Genomic DNA, 14784 nt, shown 5'->3' with positions numbered 1-14784 from the left:
GGGCTTCCTGCTGACCCCCCCTATTCCAGATGGAAAACCCCTTGAGATCCTTCGCCATTTCTGGGGAGGACGGACGCCAGCGACGCGACGCGCGAGGACTTCAACGGGAGGCTGCGCTGCAAGGACGGACGCCGCCACCGCCGCGCGGTGCCGGAGCCGATCATCAAGATGGACGCGTCATTCATAATCTTGTCTCCCTCGCCTCCGCGGTGCTGTACCGCCTGGGTCCGCTTGGATTGATGCTGCAGGACGCGAAGAGCTGGTCGCCGAGCGTGATGATGGCGGTTTTCAGGGCAGCCGCCTCGCCGGGGGGCTCAGGCATTGGAACGCCAGGCCCACCAGCTTCGTCATGCCGTCCAATGTGAAGCTCACTCCCAGCCTCGGGTCGATCAGCTCGTTTGAGCTGAAATGTGCCTCCATCTGACAGATTCACAAGATCTTTTCTAGTCAGGCAATGATCATGGACTTTATTTGTTTGTCCAAAATCAGAGAGAACTTTATTCGGCGGAGCGGCGCCTTCAAATCCTCGCAGCTGCCTGGCGATTCCGGCTTCAAGACACCTTAACGATGAAGTTCGCATCAACCAGGACGTTGCTCGTCTTGAAATCCCTCTGGATCAGGAGGCGCCAGGGTGTGACTTGTGAGGTAGTTCAGACCTGCAATTCAGAATTCAGACTTCAGGAACTCTGTTTGAGTGGGGAAAATAAACAAATGGAGTGGACGTCTTCTAGTTTAGGGCCTGTTTGGATCCACCCCAAATGGCAAAAGGGTAAATGGTAAAATTTTTGCTCCTGTCACATCAGATGTTTGGACGCTAATTAGAAGTATTAAATATAGTTTAATTAAAAAACTAATTACATAGATGAGGACTAAATGACGAGAAGAATCTATTAAGCCTAATTAATCCATAATTAGCAAAATTACGGTAGCATTTGCCCTTTTGCACTTTGGGGTGTTTGGATCCAAAAGTGCAAAAGAGCAAAAGTTTTGCACTTTCTCTTTCTCTTTCCCATTCATCCGAACAGGCCCTTAAGCCCATAGGCACTTTAGGCGGGGGCTAAGGCGGGGGCTACTAAGAGTTATAGGTGTGACCAGCAGTTAAGGTGTTACACAGTTATATTTTTTAGTATATTCAAATTAAAAATCAAAACCCGACTGCACCACTGTGTTCCCTGCGACGAAATCTTCAAAATAAAATTACATTTGGATAATTTTTTATGGAATATTTTTTTAAATATGGAACAATTTATTTTGAAGCTGGAATAATTATTCCAACAATATAAAAAGTTTGACTTCCATTCACACGCGTGACTCCTGATGCTTCGGCTTGAGGCCCGTGGGTTCGAAAACATGGCCGTCCAGCGGCAGCAGTGAAACGCCGGCCCGAACGACAAGCCTCTGCAAAAGAAAAAACGCGAAAAGCTACACCCAAACGGCCCAGTGGTGACCCTAACCCACCTGACCCGAGAACCTGCGGCCGCCGCACCGGAGCCGACCCCACCAAACCCTACTCGCCGCGGCGGCCGGCGGGGGGCGGGAGCTCAGGACCAGGAGGATGGTGGCCTTCTCGATGTACCGCGGCAACCTCCACATCGGCGGGCGCGACAGCGGCGCCGCCGCCGAGCGCCGGTGGGAGCGGCCCCGCCCGACCCTCTCCGCGAAGCGGTTCCGCCGCCTCCTTCGCAACCGCTCCCTCGCCATCGCGCGCCTCGCCGGGGCGCCTCGGCGACCCGGCTCCCCGTCCTCCGCGGACGTGGATGGCGCTCGTGGCGCCGCGGAGCACGATGAGGAAGCACGGCATGACGAGGAAGCAGACGGGGTGGACGAACAAGGGGGTCAGGAGCAGCAGGATGAGGAGGAGGAACCGCAGCAGCAGGGGGAAAATGGGCATGGGGAGGAAGAGCAGCAGCATCAGGCGGAAGAGGAGCAGCAGGAGGAGGGGGCTGTGGAGGATGCTGACATGGACGATGCGGGGGAGATAGTCGTTGAAGGTGATGGCAATGGCGATGCTGAAGAAGGGCAAGGTGAAAGTGAGGGCGTTGACCCTAACCAGGAAGAGGTGAGGGTCGTCCGAATTCTCGGTTCCCGCATTCCCAACAGCTTGACATTTCATGATCCCTGTGCTGCAATCGTTATTGTGCTAGCTGCTAGCGACAACCATTATTTAGTCAACACTTTCATTCCGAGATCGCAGAGTATCTTGCTGGGGAATTGATAGTGTGTTGGCCTCATTACTCCTGAGAGATACAGGAGGAAGCAATTTGGGAAGATAAATTCTGAGCATAGATTCTTAATTATATTTTGTCCAACCTACACTGGACAGCTAGCTTCCATCTTGCAGAGAAGAAAAGGCTTCTGAGATTACTCAAACTAATATTCTTGTTTTGAGTAACAAAGTTAGAAACTTAGAATACATGGTGTTCTTTATTTCCACTTAAATATTCTCGTAAAATATTGTGTTGTTTAGCTTGGTTAATTTTCTCTGGTGCTTTGTAAAGGCGATAGGGATACATATATATGGCCGATACGACATTTTCTCAAAAAACCCTGGATAAACGGGTACATTTTGGATTTTTAAAGAAATAATAAGGCATATAAAATTTCTAAAGCAGTAGCAGCCTAACAGGAAATTTGCTTGCATTCTTGCAACTGTGTTCTTGCTATCCTGTCTTGGCCAAAGCATCAAGCAAGGATTAATTTGACAACTGGACATGGGAGAAGGGACAATGGGAGGAGAGACGAATCAGGGAAGAAGAACTCATCGCCAGTTGGCAGTCAATTTACTGCTGCCAGGTTGTGGAGAACTGGAGATTGTCGCACGCATGCTGGCATCGATAGACGGGTACTGCGTCGCTGGCAGCTGCTGCCTGCTCGAGCTTGTCACCGGCAGTTGCTTGAGCCTGCTGTCGGGATGGGAAAGAAATCAAGCAACTCAGGGGCAGGGAATAGGATGGAAAAAAAAGGAAAAGAGACTAAATGAGAGGACTCACCGATCACTGCTGACTCACGCCAAGGCGCCAACTTGCCACAGGCAGATAGAGATAGAGGAGGTCACCACTCAAGCAGGAGGGAGGGATGTGCCAGTGGCATACATTGCAGCTGGTGGCGTGCGTGCAGGTTAGGTCATAGGGATAGGGGTGTGGGTGGCTGGGTTCTGATAAGGGGGTCGTCGTGGACTGGGCCACTTCCAGGTGAAGTATCCGACAAGCCCAGAGTATCGGCCCAAGTATCCGATTTTTCTTTCATTTATTTTTAAAGTGGATACTCCTCTGATATGTATCCGCAGTGGGTACATATCTGATATGGGATACGATCTTCCCTGGCGTATCGGGGAAACATAGGTAAAAGCATGAATAGAACAGAGTAACCTTACACATTGCTTGCATATGAGTGGGTGCCTAAACATGGGACCTCTGTTGCTTTGTGTTTAACTTGCGACCACTGTTGCATACTCTGTTACTAAGACCAGCATCATTTTATCTATTCCAGGTGAGTTATCCTGATCAAATCGATGAAAAGAAGAGAAAGTTGAATGAAAAGCTGGACGTCCTAAATAAGAAAAAACATGATCTTGTGCAGATGCTGAAGCAGGTACTTTTTTCCGCATCCTTGTTTTTCTGGTTAATGTCTGTGGTTATAGTTTTTGCATATTCGTCTGTTGAATTATTGAATATGTACCCACTGATTTCACATGGTACAAAGTTTATGATTTATCTGGTAACCAATTTGGTAAGATATAGATCTGGATTATATTTTCCCCATTGAACAATTTTCGGATCCATGAAAACAGTTGAGTTGATATACCCACTTAATATGGTGTTGATGGAATAATAACAATCCAAGCTGGCAAGCTCATATGCCAGTTGACACCAATTGAAGTATTTAGCTCAGCTTCTGTTGCCCCGAAACTTCTTGTTTTTGTTGTTGTTCTGAAGCTTTGCTTTTAATGATGGGAAAACTTCTGAAAACTAATGGGAGTTGCACGTCTACTCCTCATATGAACAAGTAAAAATGGCTCATTGTTCTTTATCAAATATGTTATGACAGCTCAACAGTTTTGTCAATTCCTAGTCATTATGTTGCACATACCATGTTGCCATTGCATCCAGATGATTCATGGCGTGATTGGACAGTTACGCTTTAACTTCACAAAGGGCATTGAATTGGATTAGTCTGTGGATAAGAAGGTTCTTGCGTCTTTAGATGTCATCAGCTATAGTTTTGATATCTATATCCTATCTCTAAATAAATGCTATATGTGTAGCTTAGTCCATTATTTTTGTATGAATTAAATAACAACATTACACAGTCATATTGGTGGTTGGCTGCTCTTTTTTGAGTGAACTTGGTGATCAGTATGGAATGACATTGTTTAATCTGTTTTAACAGGTTTTGAATGCTGAAGAGGAGATCCGAAGGCGGAGCATGCAGGCTTCATTGCGTGCTGCCATGCCTCAGCCATCAGAAAATGCAACAGATGGAAGTTCTGTTTCCAGGCTGGCCCCCAGGATGACTGTTGATGTCAATTTTGGTGATGTTGCTGGCGATTCAGATGCTGGTTCCAACCAGGGCACTCCTGGGAGACCCTTGCATCACTTTCACAGCATCTCTCCTTCGGCAGCCTCTTTTGTTAGGTCACCTTTTGGTTCTCTGCAGGTAAGCTGTTTGAATGGTCATATTGAATAGTCTTGTTTCAAGTCCATATACTTTTGGCCCGTGTCACATGCTTTTGCCACTAAGTGCGTAGATGGTAACAAACTACAAGAGTGAGAGTGCATAAAGATCATTCTCTAAATGCCGCCCACATGCTCATATACCATTTCTGACTTTTAAGTTTAGAATATAATGGTTACTGTGATATGCCACCCAGTATTACTGTTTGGAATAAGCCCATTTTTGGCACCTCACCTCTTCTGTTTGCCTAACTTTAACCCTCTCACTTCAACACCATCTAAAACTCTGAATCTAGCACTCAACTATTAATACCTTTTGATTTTGACCCCCCTGAAAGTCATTTTTCACAGGTTTTTCCTCTAAGTTGGCTTTTTTTTTGCCATCTAGGCCATTAGAGGGGAGAGTGATAGTTTGGTCCAGGCCACGTCATAGCGTAGGTGGGGAAAAAAAACGCCAGCGTGAAGGAAAAACCACTGCCACTTCACTTTAAAACCACAAAAAATGGGTTTGGGGATCAAAATTGAATGGAATTGGTAGTTAAAGATATTGGAGTTCAGCATCAAAATTAGACAAGCAGAAATTCTCTTCGGCTAAAGAGCTATTTTCTCTTAAGCTAAAGAATCACATCTGATATTACAGGGGCACACTCCAAGGAGTCCGGCAACATTCTCTATGGCAAGTCCATCACGCTTTGCAGCAAGCGGGCACCAAGGCCAACCTCCTGGCCTGCATTCAGCTGCATTGCCAGGAGGTAACTATGTAGTCTCATCGCCTTCCCCCGCAGCATCTGGTGGTTCTTCATCAGTGTTCAGGGACCCTCGTCCCCCCAACTCTACCTAGTTTCCATGCTTTGTGCATAGTTGTAGCAGTAGTACCCTTGTATGGGTCGTTGTTTATTGACAGTGTTGTCGGAATATCTGAGCAACCCTTGGAAAGAGGCAACGTTGCGCTGTGGACTGTTATTAACATGTAACATGTACAAATTAGGATATCCATTGTGCCAGGTGGCCAGATCTTCCGCACAATGTGCTAGGTAAATGTAATACACCTACAATATTGAAGTCTCAGTACCATTCCTCTTAAGTATTACTTGATGTATCATGAGCTGCTGACTGTCTAATTGAGTTGCGTTGCATATAAACAAAGGCTTATGCAGAAATTGCAATCTTATTTTTTTTTTTGCGATCTTTATTGAACAGCTGAACTCGATCGCCAAATGACGGTAACCAAAGATTGTTTGCGCAGCACTGCCATGTGCCACCTGTTTTCAAATTTCAAGCGTGGAACACACTCTAACAAAGTTGATGAAAGTATCGCATACAGAATCCACAAGATAACGTGGCAATCAAATGTCCACAAATGTACAAATGCGACAGTATCTTGATTTAGCTGCATTGCTTGTAGAGATCGTGACAAACTGCAGCGTACCAGCTTGTTCGCGACTCGAATAATCCCCTCAGGGTGTCGAAGGCTGAGAAACTACAGGAATCTTGCAAGAAGAAGCAGTCAGTGGAAAGTTACTGAAAACCAACAGAATCATTTAGAGGCATATATATAACTTAAAAAGTATGACATAAAATCGTCAGATGCTTTAGACAAGAGAGTTGCTGATCCATGGATCCGTCAAGAAGTGGGCAGGAAGGAACAACAATGGCTCATCTGACCACAACTCATTTTTTTTTAAGGATTCAATATTGTTTGGAGGGCCACATGCCACATCCATCTCACTACTAGTATATGTGTTCGCTTGTTCTTGACACCGACATTTAAGTGGCTGACCGCTGACTGATACTGGGCACCAGCAATAAGGCAAGATCGTGCAAATTGCCTCCAGTTCTGAACCAAATTTGGGATAAATATATTAAGATGGCAGTTCTTGTTAACTGTTATCCCAACACCATCCCCATAATCTCACCGGTCACCGCCGTATCAGAACACTATCCTGAAAACTGGCCACTAGTGAATGATACAGAGTAATCGTTGCGAGACCAAGAAAATGAATCAAGTTTCTAGGGGTAATAAATGAATACTGCTGGGATGGGCACCCACACACAAAAAAGGAGGAAATCTGAAACAAACTGTAGAAAGTGGTAAAACATTTTGCTGCGATCGAAACAAGGAAACAGAAATATACGCCAGCCATAAGTTTCCAGCCAACTGAAACTGTTTCCTAAGCAAATATAACCCTTATCAGGTAGATTGCTCCAAATTATTAAACAAATGACAATTTAGCAATATGAAAATGAAAGATCAAGGGTGATGCAAATATTTATAATCAAAATGCTATATTACCTCATGCAATGCTGGACCTTCCCCATCCCCTAAAATTGGGCAAAGAAGTCCTGCAAAGACCAAAACAGTATTTAGATCAAGCAAACTAACACAGTGATCAAATACCATATAGAAAAGGTCATTAATTGCAAGGTGACATTCAACTAAGCACATCAAGTGCCTATACATTGAAACAATTGTATCATAATATTTTCGGTTTCATAATGATCACTCTAAACAATAATAACTCTTGCTTAGCCAGTGATACAATTGAGCCACTGAGCATACATTGTTACAGAATACCTGAATCAATAAATCAATTTCATTTCCATTCACCTTTTACTGCGCCATTTTCATGTCCAATTCACGATGTTCTGTATAAGTAATATACCACTCGAGAGAACTAAAAATCAAAATTAACTTTCGCTGATACAATTCAAAACTATATTGTGTAAACAAAGCACAAAGATGAACTATCAGTAAACTAAACTGTAGAGCAATACACTTGGACAATTGTTCATAAACATAACTTATTCAAAAGAAAACTTCAGCAACAACACAGCTAATAAGTTTCATAAGCTTACAAATCTGTAAATGGTACCAACCAGGCAATAATACAATATAAGAAAATCACATTGGTAGAGTATCTCCTTTGGGTAATACTGTGATACTACTTGACTAATCTCACAAACTCACTCCTAAATCTTCAGCGCAGAAATAAGTTTCCGAACTACACTGGTCCTGTGGTGGTAAATCATGATCTCAAAACTAAGTTGTGCATAGTGCGGCCCTTTAAGACTGTCTTTTCTCCCTCTCCCTTACAAGAAAGCACAAATAAGGATTCGAGGAGCTCACCCCTCCACTAACACCAATATTTTGATCTTTCACTTATACTGTAAACAGTAACTAAATTGCTCTTCCATAGAGAAGCTTACTAAATCTGCCATATGAATGGTTTATGGTCATGTCACTTTGTGAGATCTTAATGTAGTACCTTCCCATCTCAAAGTCAACACATGATACATTATTATTGAAAAAAAAATATGTGTTTAGGATCACTCTAAAGAACTTCCACGCAATGCAGCAATGCATATTATTTTACAATCATGTGCCGTTCATTTAAGACCCATGTCAGATTATCCACAACAAGCAATTCTCATTTTCCTTTTCCTTCACAATCATGTGCCGTTCATTTAAGACCCATGTCAGATTATCCACAACAAGCAATTCTCATTAGTATATAGAAAGTCAAAACCAACCACCATCGACACCAAGCAAGCCTCTAGAAAGAACAACAGCAGCGTACGAAACTAACACATAGAACAGCATATTCTTGGCACCGTTCTGCTCGAAATCGCGAGCCCAACAAGAAAACACAGCCAATAAATTGAACTGGCTAAGTGGCTAATCACTTGTCATCGACTCAGTTTGTAATCAGCGAGCACATTCATCACCATAGAGATTCCAGTAAGCTCGAACAGGGAACTGGTTGAACGCAAATGGCTGCTCAAGTCACAAAAGTACCCGGGAGGAGGGCAAGTGTTCCTACCTGGAACCATCTGGCGGCGACTGCGAGGGCGGAGGAGAGGCGGCACCGGTTGGATTCCTCGCAGGAGTGGACGGACTGGAAGTCGGAGGCGGGGAGCTTGCGCGTGATCCAGCCGATGTCGAGGTAGACGTAGCGCGGCGGCGGGGGCAGGTCGACCTTAATGCGGATGACGTTGAGCCAGAAGAGGAAGCGGCGGACCTGGACGCCCTGGAGGTCGGAGAGGGAGCCGTAGCGGAGCACCCCCGTGACGCGGGGTGCGAAGTAGGTGAGGTACTCGAAGTGGACGTAGCAGGGCCCCGCGAGGTCGACAGAGAGGCTGCCGTTGTCCGCGAGCGAGAAGGCGGTGACGGTCGAGGGGAAGACGCCCGGGGGCAGGCCGTAGAGCGGGAGGAGCTCGGCGAGCGTCGCGTTCTTGTGCGGTGGAGGCGGCGGCGGCGGCGGAGTCGGAGGAGGAGGGGCAGGGGAGGCGGAGGGAGGCGTCGCGGGCCCCGCCGCCGCCGCCGCCGCGGCGCCGGCGGCGAGGAGCAGCGGCAGCAGGAGGACAGCGAGACGCCGCATTGGGAGGAGACGGAGAGCGAGCACGTTTTTTGCCCCCTCTGCGTGTGTCTTGGTGGGGTCACCGGGCTGGCTGTGCGGTTTTGGGCTCGATGCTTCGATCTATATGGTTTGGGTTCAGGTATTTGCCAATTCTTTTTTTTTTGTTTCGATCTAATAAAATACTTCGCTTTCTTATTTCTAAGATTCGTTTTTGATTTTATAAGTTGTATGGTCAAACACTCAAGGGTGACAGTAGTTGAGAAATTTCTTCAAGTAACAAAAGATGATATCAGACGGAATCCGAGTGATGGATATGCCACGGCACCGTCTATTTTTGTGACCTTGTTCTATAGTGCGTGGCACGCAGATCAGGAACTAGAGATTTGAAATATTCCACCGTTCTTTTTTGGTGCAACTAGGTCCAAAAGACCAAAACCAGCACCCGCGTCCGACCGGCCATTTTGCTTGCATGCTTCAATAGTGCAAATTAGATTTTTTTTTGCCCCTAATATAGTAATATTGTTATTGCTGTTTCTTTCGTGGGGTTTCAACTTTGAAATGCTATCGCTGCCTTGCTGGTGACGTGTCAAACAATCCCCTAGTTGAAGCGATGCATTAGACGAGTTGGGCTGTGTGCCGGAGCAACTTAATGATGAACGCCTCCTGCCTGATTTCGTAATGGGCCCCCTTTAATGATGAACGCCTCCTGCCTGATGGGATCAGAGCGGGCCGAGAAACACATCCAACAACTTGGGTTATCGATAAGCCTACCAGGAAGCCCAAAAGAGAGCATAAACAGAAGAAACGCGGGGGGGTTTTTTTTTTGCGAGAAAGAAACGGCGGAATTGCCATGCTTTTGTTTTGTTCGTTTCTCGGGAGGGATCAATGACAGGATCTTCTAAAGCTTAGAGTAAGATTTATCCTTTTTTTTACTGATTTCAGATTTTGTACTTGGCATATTTGCCAGCGGGAGATGCAGAGTAGTAGTAGGAAAAATCAAAACGACCTGTAATTTAGACGAGAGAGATTTAAACGGGAGGTAGTATCTGATAAATTTTAATGAATCCAACTGTACATCTCTCAGCTAAATTCAAATTTGTAGCATAGCCAAATTAGACATGAACATTTCACACATTTTCAGAATCCTTCAAGGCCAAGCATAGCCAAATCTCGAATCAACAGTAGTAGCCGGTGATGCAGGCCAGTTTCAATGGGACCCAGCTCATGCATTCCTCGTAGCCGTAGGGCGAGAGCTTTGGCTCATACTCCATAAACGTAGCATGGCTGCTACGGACAGCGGTTACTATCCTCAATGGTGTATTCCAGCCCTGAGAAAAGGTGTCGTCGCTCGCTTGTACAAGTGGGCAAACGCATTCGGCAAGTTTGCCCGCCCATCACATGTTATATGAGGTGATCTTCGTCGGAATCCCCATCCCCATCTCTCCATTGTTGCGATTGCGAGAGAGAAGAGGAAGAAGATAGCAGCAGCAGCAGCCATGGCGCACGTCCTCGTCGTGCCGTTCCCCGCCCAGGGCCACACGAACCCCATGGTGCAGTTCGCCAGGCGGCTGGCGTCCAAGGGCGTGGCCACCACGCTGGTCACCACCCGCTTCGTCGCGCGGACGGCCGGCGGCGTGGACGCGCGCCCGGCGGCGGTCGAGGCCATCTCCGACGGGCACGACGAGGGCGGGCTCGCGTCGGCCGCGAGCGTCGCCGAGTACCTAGAGAGGCAGGCGGCCGCCATGGCCGGGTCGCTGGCGGCGCTCATCGAGGCGCGCGCGGCGTCGCCGGGGCAGGGGCGCTTCACGTGCGTCGTGTACGACTCGTACGAGCGCTGGGTGCCGCCCGTGGCGCGGCGGACGGGCCTGCCCGCCGTCCCCTTCTCCACGCAGTCGTGCGCGGTCAGCGCCGTGTACTACCACTTCAGCCAGGGGAGGCTTGCCGTGCCGCCGCCGGCCGCGGACGGCGGCGGCAACTGTGGCGGTGCCGCCCGGAGCAAGGCGATCGAGGGGCTGCCGGAGATGGAGAGGTCGGAGTTCCCGTCGTCCGTGTTCGACGGTGGGCCGTACCCGATGATCGCCGAGAGCGCGCTGAAACAGTTCGCCCATGAGGGGAAAGATGACTGGGTGCTCTTCAACTCGTTTGAAGAACTGGAGAGCGAGGTGAGTGAACAAAAAATTGGAAGGTTTCGTTTACCCATCCTTGAATTTACTCGTATACTTTCATACATTGCTCAGTGGTTAGTATGTTTATTTCGCGGGAATTTCAAATGCATTTTTTTCACGAACTATATCATCTAGATCACTGAACTTCTATTCACTCCGTTCCAAAATGTAGATCGTTTTGGCAATTTTAGATTCATAGTATTGGCTATATATTTAGATAAAATATATGTCTATATGAATCTAGAAGAGTCAAAACAAACTATATTTTAGAACGGAGGGAGTAAAATATGTTTTTTCACTATTTAAATTTCACTCTTTCTTTTCATTTCTAACCTATTCGGTTCAAAGATCTGAGTAGATCAGAAATGCTTTTACATGAACAAAACTAGCATAAAAAAATAAAAAACAAGTTGTTCTTTCTTAAAGAAGAAACCTTTATTAATAAAGTTCTAGGCTCTACACCACCTCAATTTTGAGTAACACAGTAATTACCTATTTACTTATCTTGTACTATCAGATGAATTCCATTTCGTTTCAAAGCATATATGTGCAGTATGATGACAGAGTCAGAGCAAGTTTTAACTTCTTTGAAACGGACTAATCATCTGCACCGCTTCTTCATGTACGTGCCTACTAGGTCTTGGCTGGATTGACGAACTACATGAAGGCCCGAGCCATCGGCCCGTGCGTGCCGCTGCCGGCCGCTGGCACCACCGGCCGGATCACCTACGGCGCCAACCTGCTGAACCCGGAGGACGCCTGCATCAAGTGGCTGGACACCAAGCCCCCCGGCTCCGTGGCCTACGTCTCCTTCGGCAGCTTCGCGTCCCTCGGCGCCGCCCAGACGGAGGAGCTCGCCCGCGGTCTCGTCGCCGCCGGCAAGCCTTTCCTCTGGGTGGTGAGGGCTACCGAGGAGCACGAGCTCCCGCGCCACCTCCTGGACGAGCCGACGGCGTCGGGCGCCGCGATGATCGTGCGCTGGTGCCCGCAGCTGGACGTGCTGGCGCACCCGGCCGTGGGCTGCTTCGTCACCCACTGCGGCTGGAACTCGACGCTGGAGGCGCTCAGCTTCGGCGTGCCGATGGTGGCGCTGGGGCTGTGGTCCGACCAGCCGACCAACGCGCGGTACGTCGAGGCCGCCTGGGGCGCCGGCGCGCGCGCGCGCCGCGACGACGCGGGGACGGTGTTCCCGCGCGGGGAGGTGGAGCGGTGCGTGCGCGCCGTCATGGGCGGGGGCGCCGCGCGCGAGGCGGCGGGGAAGTGGAGGGACAGGGCGCGCGCGGCGGTGGCGCCCGGCGGCAGCTCCGACCGGAGCCTGGACGAGTTCGTGGAGTTCGTGCGCGCCGGCGCCGCGGAGAAGTGGAAGGCTCTGGTGCTGGAGGGAAGCGAGGGTGCAGGGTTTGAGATGTGATGGCGCGATGCGATCGACGCGTGCCCAAACTGATAACCATAAGAAGCCTTCAAAGATTGGTGCTCTGCCTGCGTTGGTTTATGTGACTAGCCGGTCGGCGGCCATGACAATAATTTGCTTGAGACTTGTGGTTTGTTTATCTAGCCAATTTTATCTCCGAGTACTGTTCTGGATTACTACTATTCTGTACTCTTTTGTTTATCAAGTATCAATGAATGACAGAGCTCCTACATTTTATTTTTAAAAAGAAAATATTCGATTCCATGGCATTGGTTTCTCAGTCATAATCAAATAACATTAAAAATCACACCTTATATATATATATATATATATATATATATATATATAGTTTCATTCACAATACACATGAAAAATGAGCAAATACATTTTGATTCCCCGACTAGGTAGTGAACCTCGAGGCAATCTAACTTACTGCTTATTATCACGACTTCTTAACCAAAGCATAATTTCTGACTTCTGGCATCGGCATTATTTATAGCTGTGATTATTTCAAATTGTTGTTGATCCAACGGGCATCAATTGCCTACGGATAAATCCGCCAAGCCATGATGGGAATGAGACCAGCCGGCTCTCAGTACCCACCGGTGAACTTGGACTTGAGGAGATCGACGACCTCAGCATCCACCCGGAGCGCCTTGACGAGCACCGGCGTCGGAATCGGCGGGGAAGACCCGAACAGCGTCAGCGGCACGAAGATGATGCCGGGGTTCTGGCTGTTGAACGACACCACCATGGCGGCCGCCTCCTTGCCGACGTTGAACTGGAAGTGCATGAGGCCGCGCGGGATGACGAAGGTCTCGCCGGCGCGGACCACCTTGGAGTAGTACCGGTTCCCGGAGTCGAGGCTGCCGATGATGCCCACGAGGAGCTCGCCGTGGGTCACCAGCCCGACCTCGGTGGCGCGCGGGTGGATGTGCGGCGGGTTGGTGCCGCCGGGCGCGAAGTCGACGCGGTTCATGGACACGCCGAGCGTGTTCACGCCGGGCCACTCCGACACGTCGAGCTCCGTCACGTTGGAGCCGTTTGGGTTCGCCAGCGGGTCGCCCCCGCTGGCGATCCTGGTCGAGAAGAGGAACTCGTCGCCGGCGGACGAGGGCGGCAGGCACGGGTGGCCGTTCACCGACGGCGTGCCGCTGAGGTCGGCGACGCAGAAGTCCTGAAGAGGGTCGGGGTCGGTGGCCATGAGGAGGGGAGCCAACAGCACCATGGAGAACAATGCGGTTAGGGCTTTGTTGAAGTGCTCCATCGCTAGTGAACTAGGGCCGGTGTGAAAGCAGCTGGTGACTGGGGGGACTGGTGTGTTGTGGAGTATAGCAGTGACGGATGATGGATTGGCGAACCATGGTGCCCTTTATATAGGGGCGCATCCGCGCATGCGTAGATTCTAGGAAATGCATCGGAGGCACTTCACCCGATTTATTTTAACTTATTGACACAAGATGGGACGTGGAGAGAGTTTTGTTCTTTCTTAAATTTCTTGGGCTCACACGTGGATTCTTGGGTTCACACGTGGATAATACTCTAGCACGGATAGATGTTGGAGCCGTGCGTCACAATAATGGTTAAAATTGTGATGCCCAACTGCCAAGAGCATCTCCAATAGGAGTCCTAAATTAGATCCTATCTTAAAATATAGGGTTTAAGAGAAAAAAATAACCTCCAACAGGAGTCCTATTTTACAAAAACTGGCAAATCAATTTAGAACTCATTCTTCCGGATCCTAGATATAGGACTCAATTGGTCGGGTCATATCTCCCTTTTGCCACAAAATCTAACTGACAGAGACTTCTTTTCCCAATACCTCCGCTCCAATCTTTCCCTAATTAGTTGTAAATGACATGATTTGAGACCCCGCTATTGGAGTATAAGTTTTTTTTTGGCTCTAAACACGTCAAATATATCCCTAATACAAATTATAGGACCCAAATATAGGACTTATACTTGGAGATGCTCTAAAATGGATGTGAGTTTGCTATTGGCTGTATGGATCGCTAATTGTGCAAAGATCGTAAGTAACATATGTTGGCAATTAAAATTGGTACAGCTGACGAAACCAGAGCATCAGGATTTTTAAAACCGGAAGTTTCGGATTTAGAAAAATCTCTAATTATGAATTGGACTTCGTCCTCTCGTCGAGACGATCGAAATCCATACAT

General features: G+C 48.0%; 4 protein-coding genes across 8 annotated transcripts; 2 read left to right on the top strand and 2 right to left on the bottom strand.

Moving 5' to 3' along the window:
* Nucleotides 1-1421: 1421 nt before the first annotated feature.
* On the top strand, nt 1422-5781 carry LOC112875809 (histone H3.v1). The gene is made up of 4 exons (XM_025939787.1): nt 1422-2059; nt 3490-3591; nt 4390-4656; nt 5314-5781. Exons 1-4 carry the CDS (start codon nt 1556-1558, stop codon nt 5512-5514), a joined length of 1074 nt encoding a protein of 357 aa, XP_025795572.1. The 5' UTR covers nt 1422-1555; the 3' UTR covers nt 5515-5781.
* A 110-nt stretch (nt 5782-5891) lies between these two features.
* LOC112875810 (BEN domain-containing protein 4-like) lies at nt 5892-9142 on the bottom strand. 5 transcript variants are annotated; one of them, XM_025939789.1, is made up of 3 exons: nt 8495-9142; nt 6967-7016; nt 5892-6163 (listed from the first exon to the last, which is right to left on the bottom strand). In XM_025939789.1, the coding sequence occupies exons 1-2, from the start codon at nt 9050-9052 to the stop codon at nt 6996-6998; spliced, it is 579 nt and encodes a 192-aa protein (XP_025795574.1). In that variant the 5' UTR covers nt 9053-9142; the 3' UTR covers nt 5892-6163; nt 6967-6995. The 5 variants fall into 5 exon arrangements, with proteins under 5 accessions (XP_025795574.1, XP_025795573.1, XP_025795575.1 ...); XM_025939788.1 differs by having other exon boundaries at nt 5892-6153; nt 8495-9141; XM_025939790.1 differs by lacking the exon at nt 5892-6163 and adding an exon at nt 6190-6616.
* Nucleotides 9143-10527: 1385 nt separating this feature from the next.
* Nucleotides 10528-12607, top strand: LOC112878048 (indole-3-acetate beta-glucosyltransferase-like). Its single transcript, XM_025942442.1, has 2 exons — nt 10528-11193; nt 11834-12607. The coding sequence occupies exons 1-2, from the start codon at nt 10528-10530 to the stop codon at nt 12605-12607; spliced, it is 1440 nt and encodes a 479-aa protein (XP_025798227.1).
* A 324-nt stretch (nt 12608-12931) lies between these two features.
* LOC112875813 (germin-like protein 3-5) lies at nt 12932-13949 on the bottom strand. The gene has a single exon (XM_025939795.1). It carries the CDS (start codon nt 13872-13874, stop codon nt 13200-13202), a length of 675 nt encoding a protein of 224 aa, XP_025795580.1. The 5' UTR covers nt 13875-13949; the 3' UTR covers nt 12932-13199.
* Between the last annotated feature and the right edge of the window lie 835 nt (nt 13950-14784).

The sequence above is a fragment of the Panicum hallii genome, chromosome 9, assembly GCF_002211085.1.
Source record: "Panicum hallii strain FIL2 chromosome 9, PHallii_v3.1, whole genome shotgun sequence".
Lineage (NCBI taxonomy): Eukaryota > Viridiplantae > Streptophyta > Magnoliopsida > Poales > Poaceae > Panicum > Panicum hallii.
The sequence above is the reverse complement of the archived record's forward strand: the minus strand, read 5'-3'. Positions and strand labels throughout refer to the sequence as shown.

Bases quoted from the DNA above. Each gene is read 5' to 3' on its own strand.
- LOC112878048 (XM_025942442.1), top strand. From the start codon at position 10,528: ATGGCGCACGTCCTCGTCGTGCCGTTCCCCGCCCAGGGCCACACGAAC. The intron at 11,194-11,833 runs GTGAGTGAACAA...CGTGCCTACTAG, and splicing joins TTGAAGAACTGGAGAGCGAG to GTCTTGGCTGGATTGACGAA.
- LOC112875809 (XM_025939787.1), top strand. From the start codon at position 1,556: ATGGTGGCCTTCTCGATGTACCGCGGCAACCTCCACATCGGCGGGCGC. The intron at 3,592-4,389 runs GTACTTTTTTCC...CTGTTTTAACAG, and splicing joins TTGTGCAGATGCTGAAGCAG to GTTTTGAATGCTGAAGAGGA. The intron at 4,657-5,313 runs GTAAGCTGTTTG...CTGATATTACAG, and splicing joins CACCTTTTGGTTCTCTGCAG to GGGCACACTCCAAGGAGTCC.
- LOC112875813 (XM_025939795.1), bottom strand. From the start codon at position 13,874: ATGGAGCACTTCAACAAAGCCCTAACCGCATTGTTCTCCATGGTGCTG.
- LOC112875810 (XM_025939789.1), bottom strand. From the start codon at position 9,052: ATGCGGCGTCTCGCTGTCCTCCTGCTGCCGCTGCTCCTCGCCGCCGGC. The intron at 7,017-8,494 runs GTAGGAACACTT...TGGTCTTTGCAG, and splicing joins TCGCCGCCAGATGGTTCCAG to GACTTCTTTGCCCAATTTTA.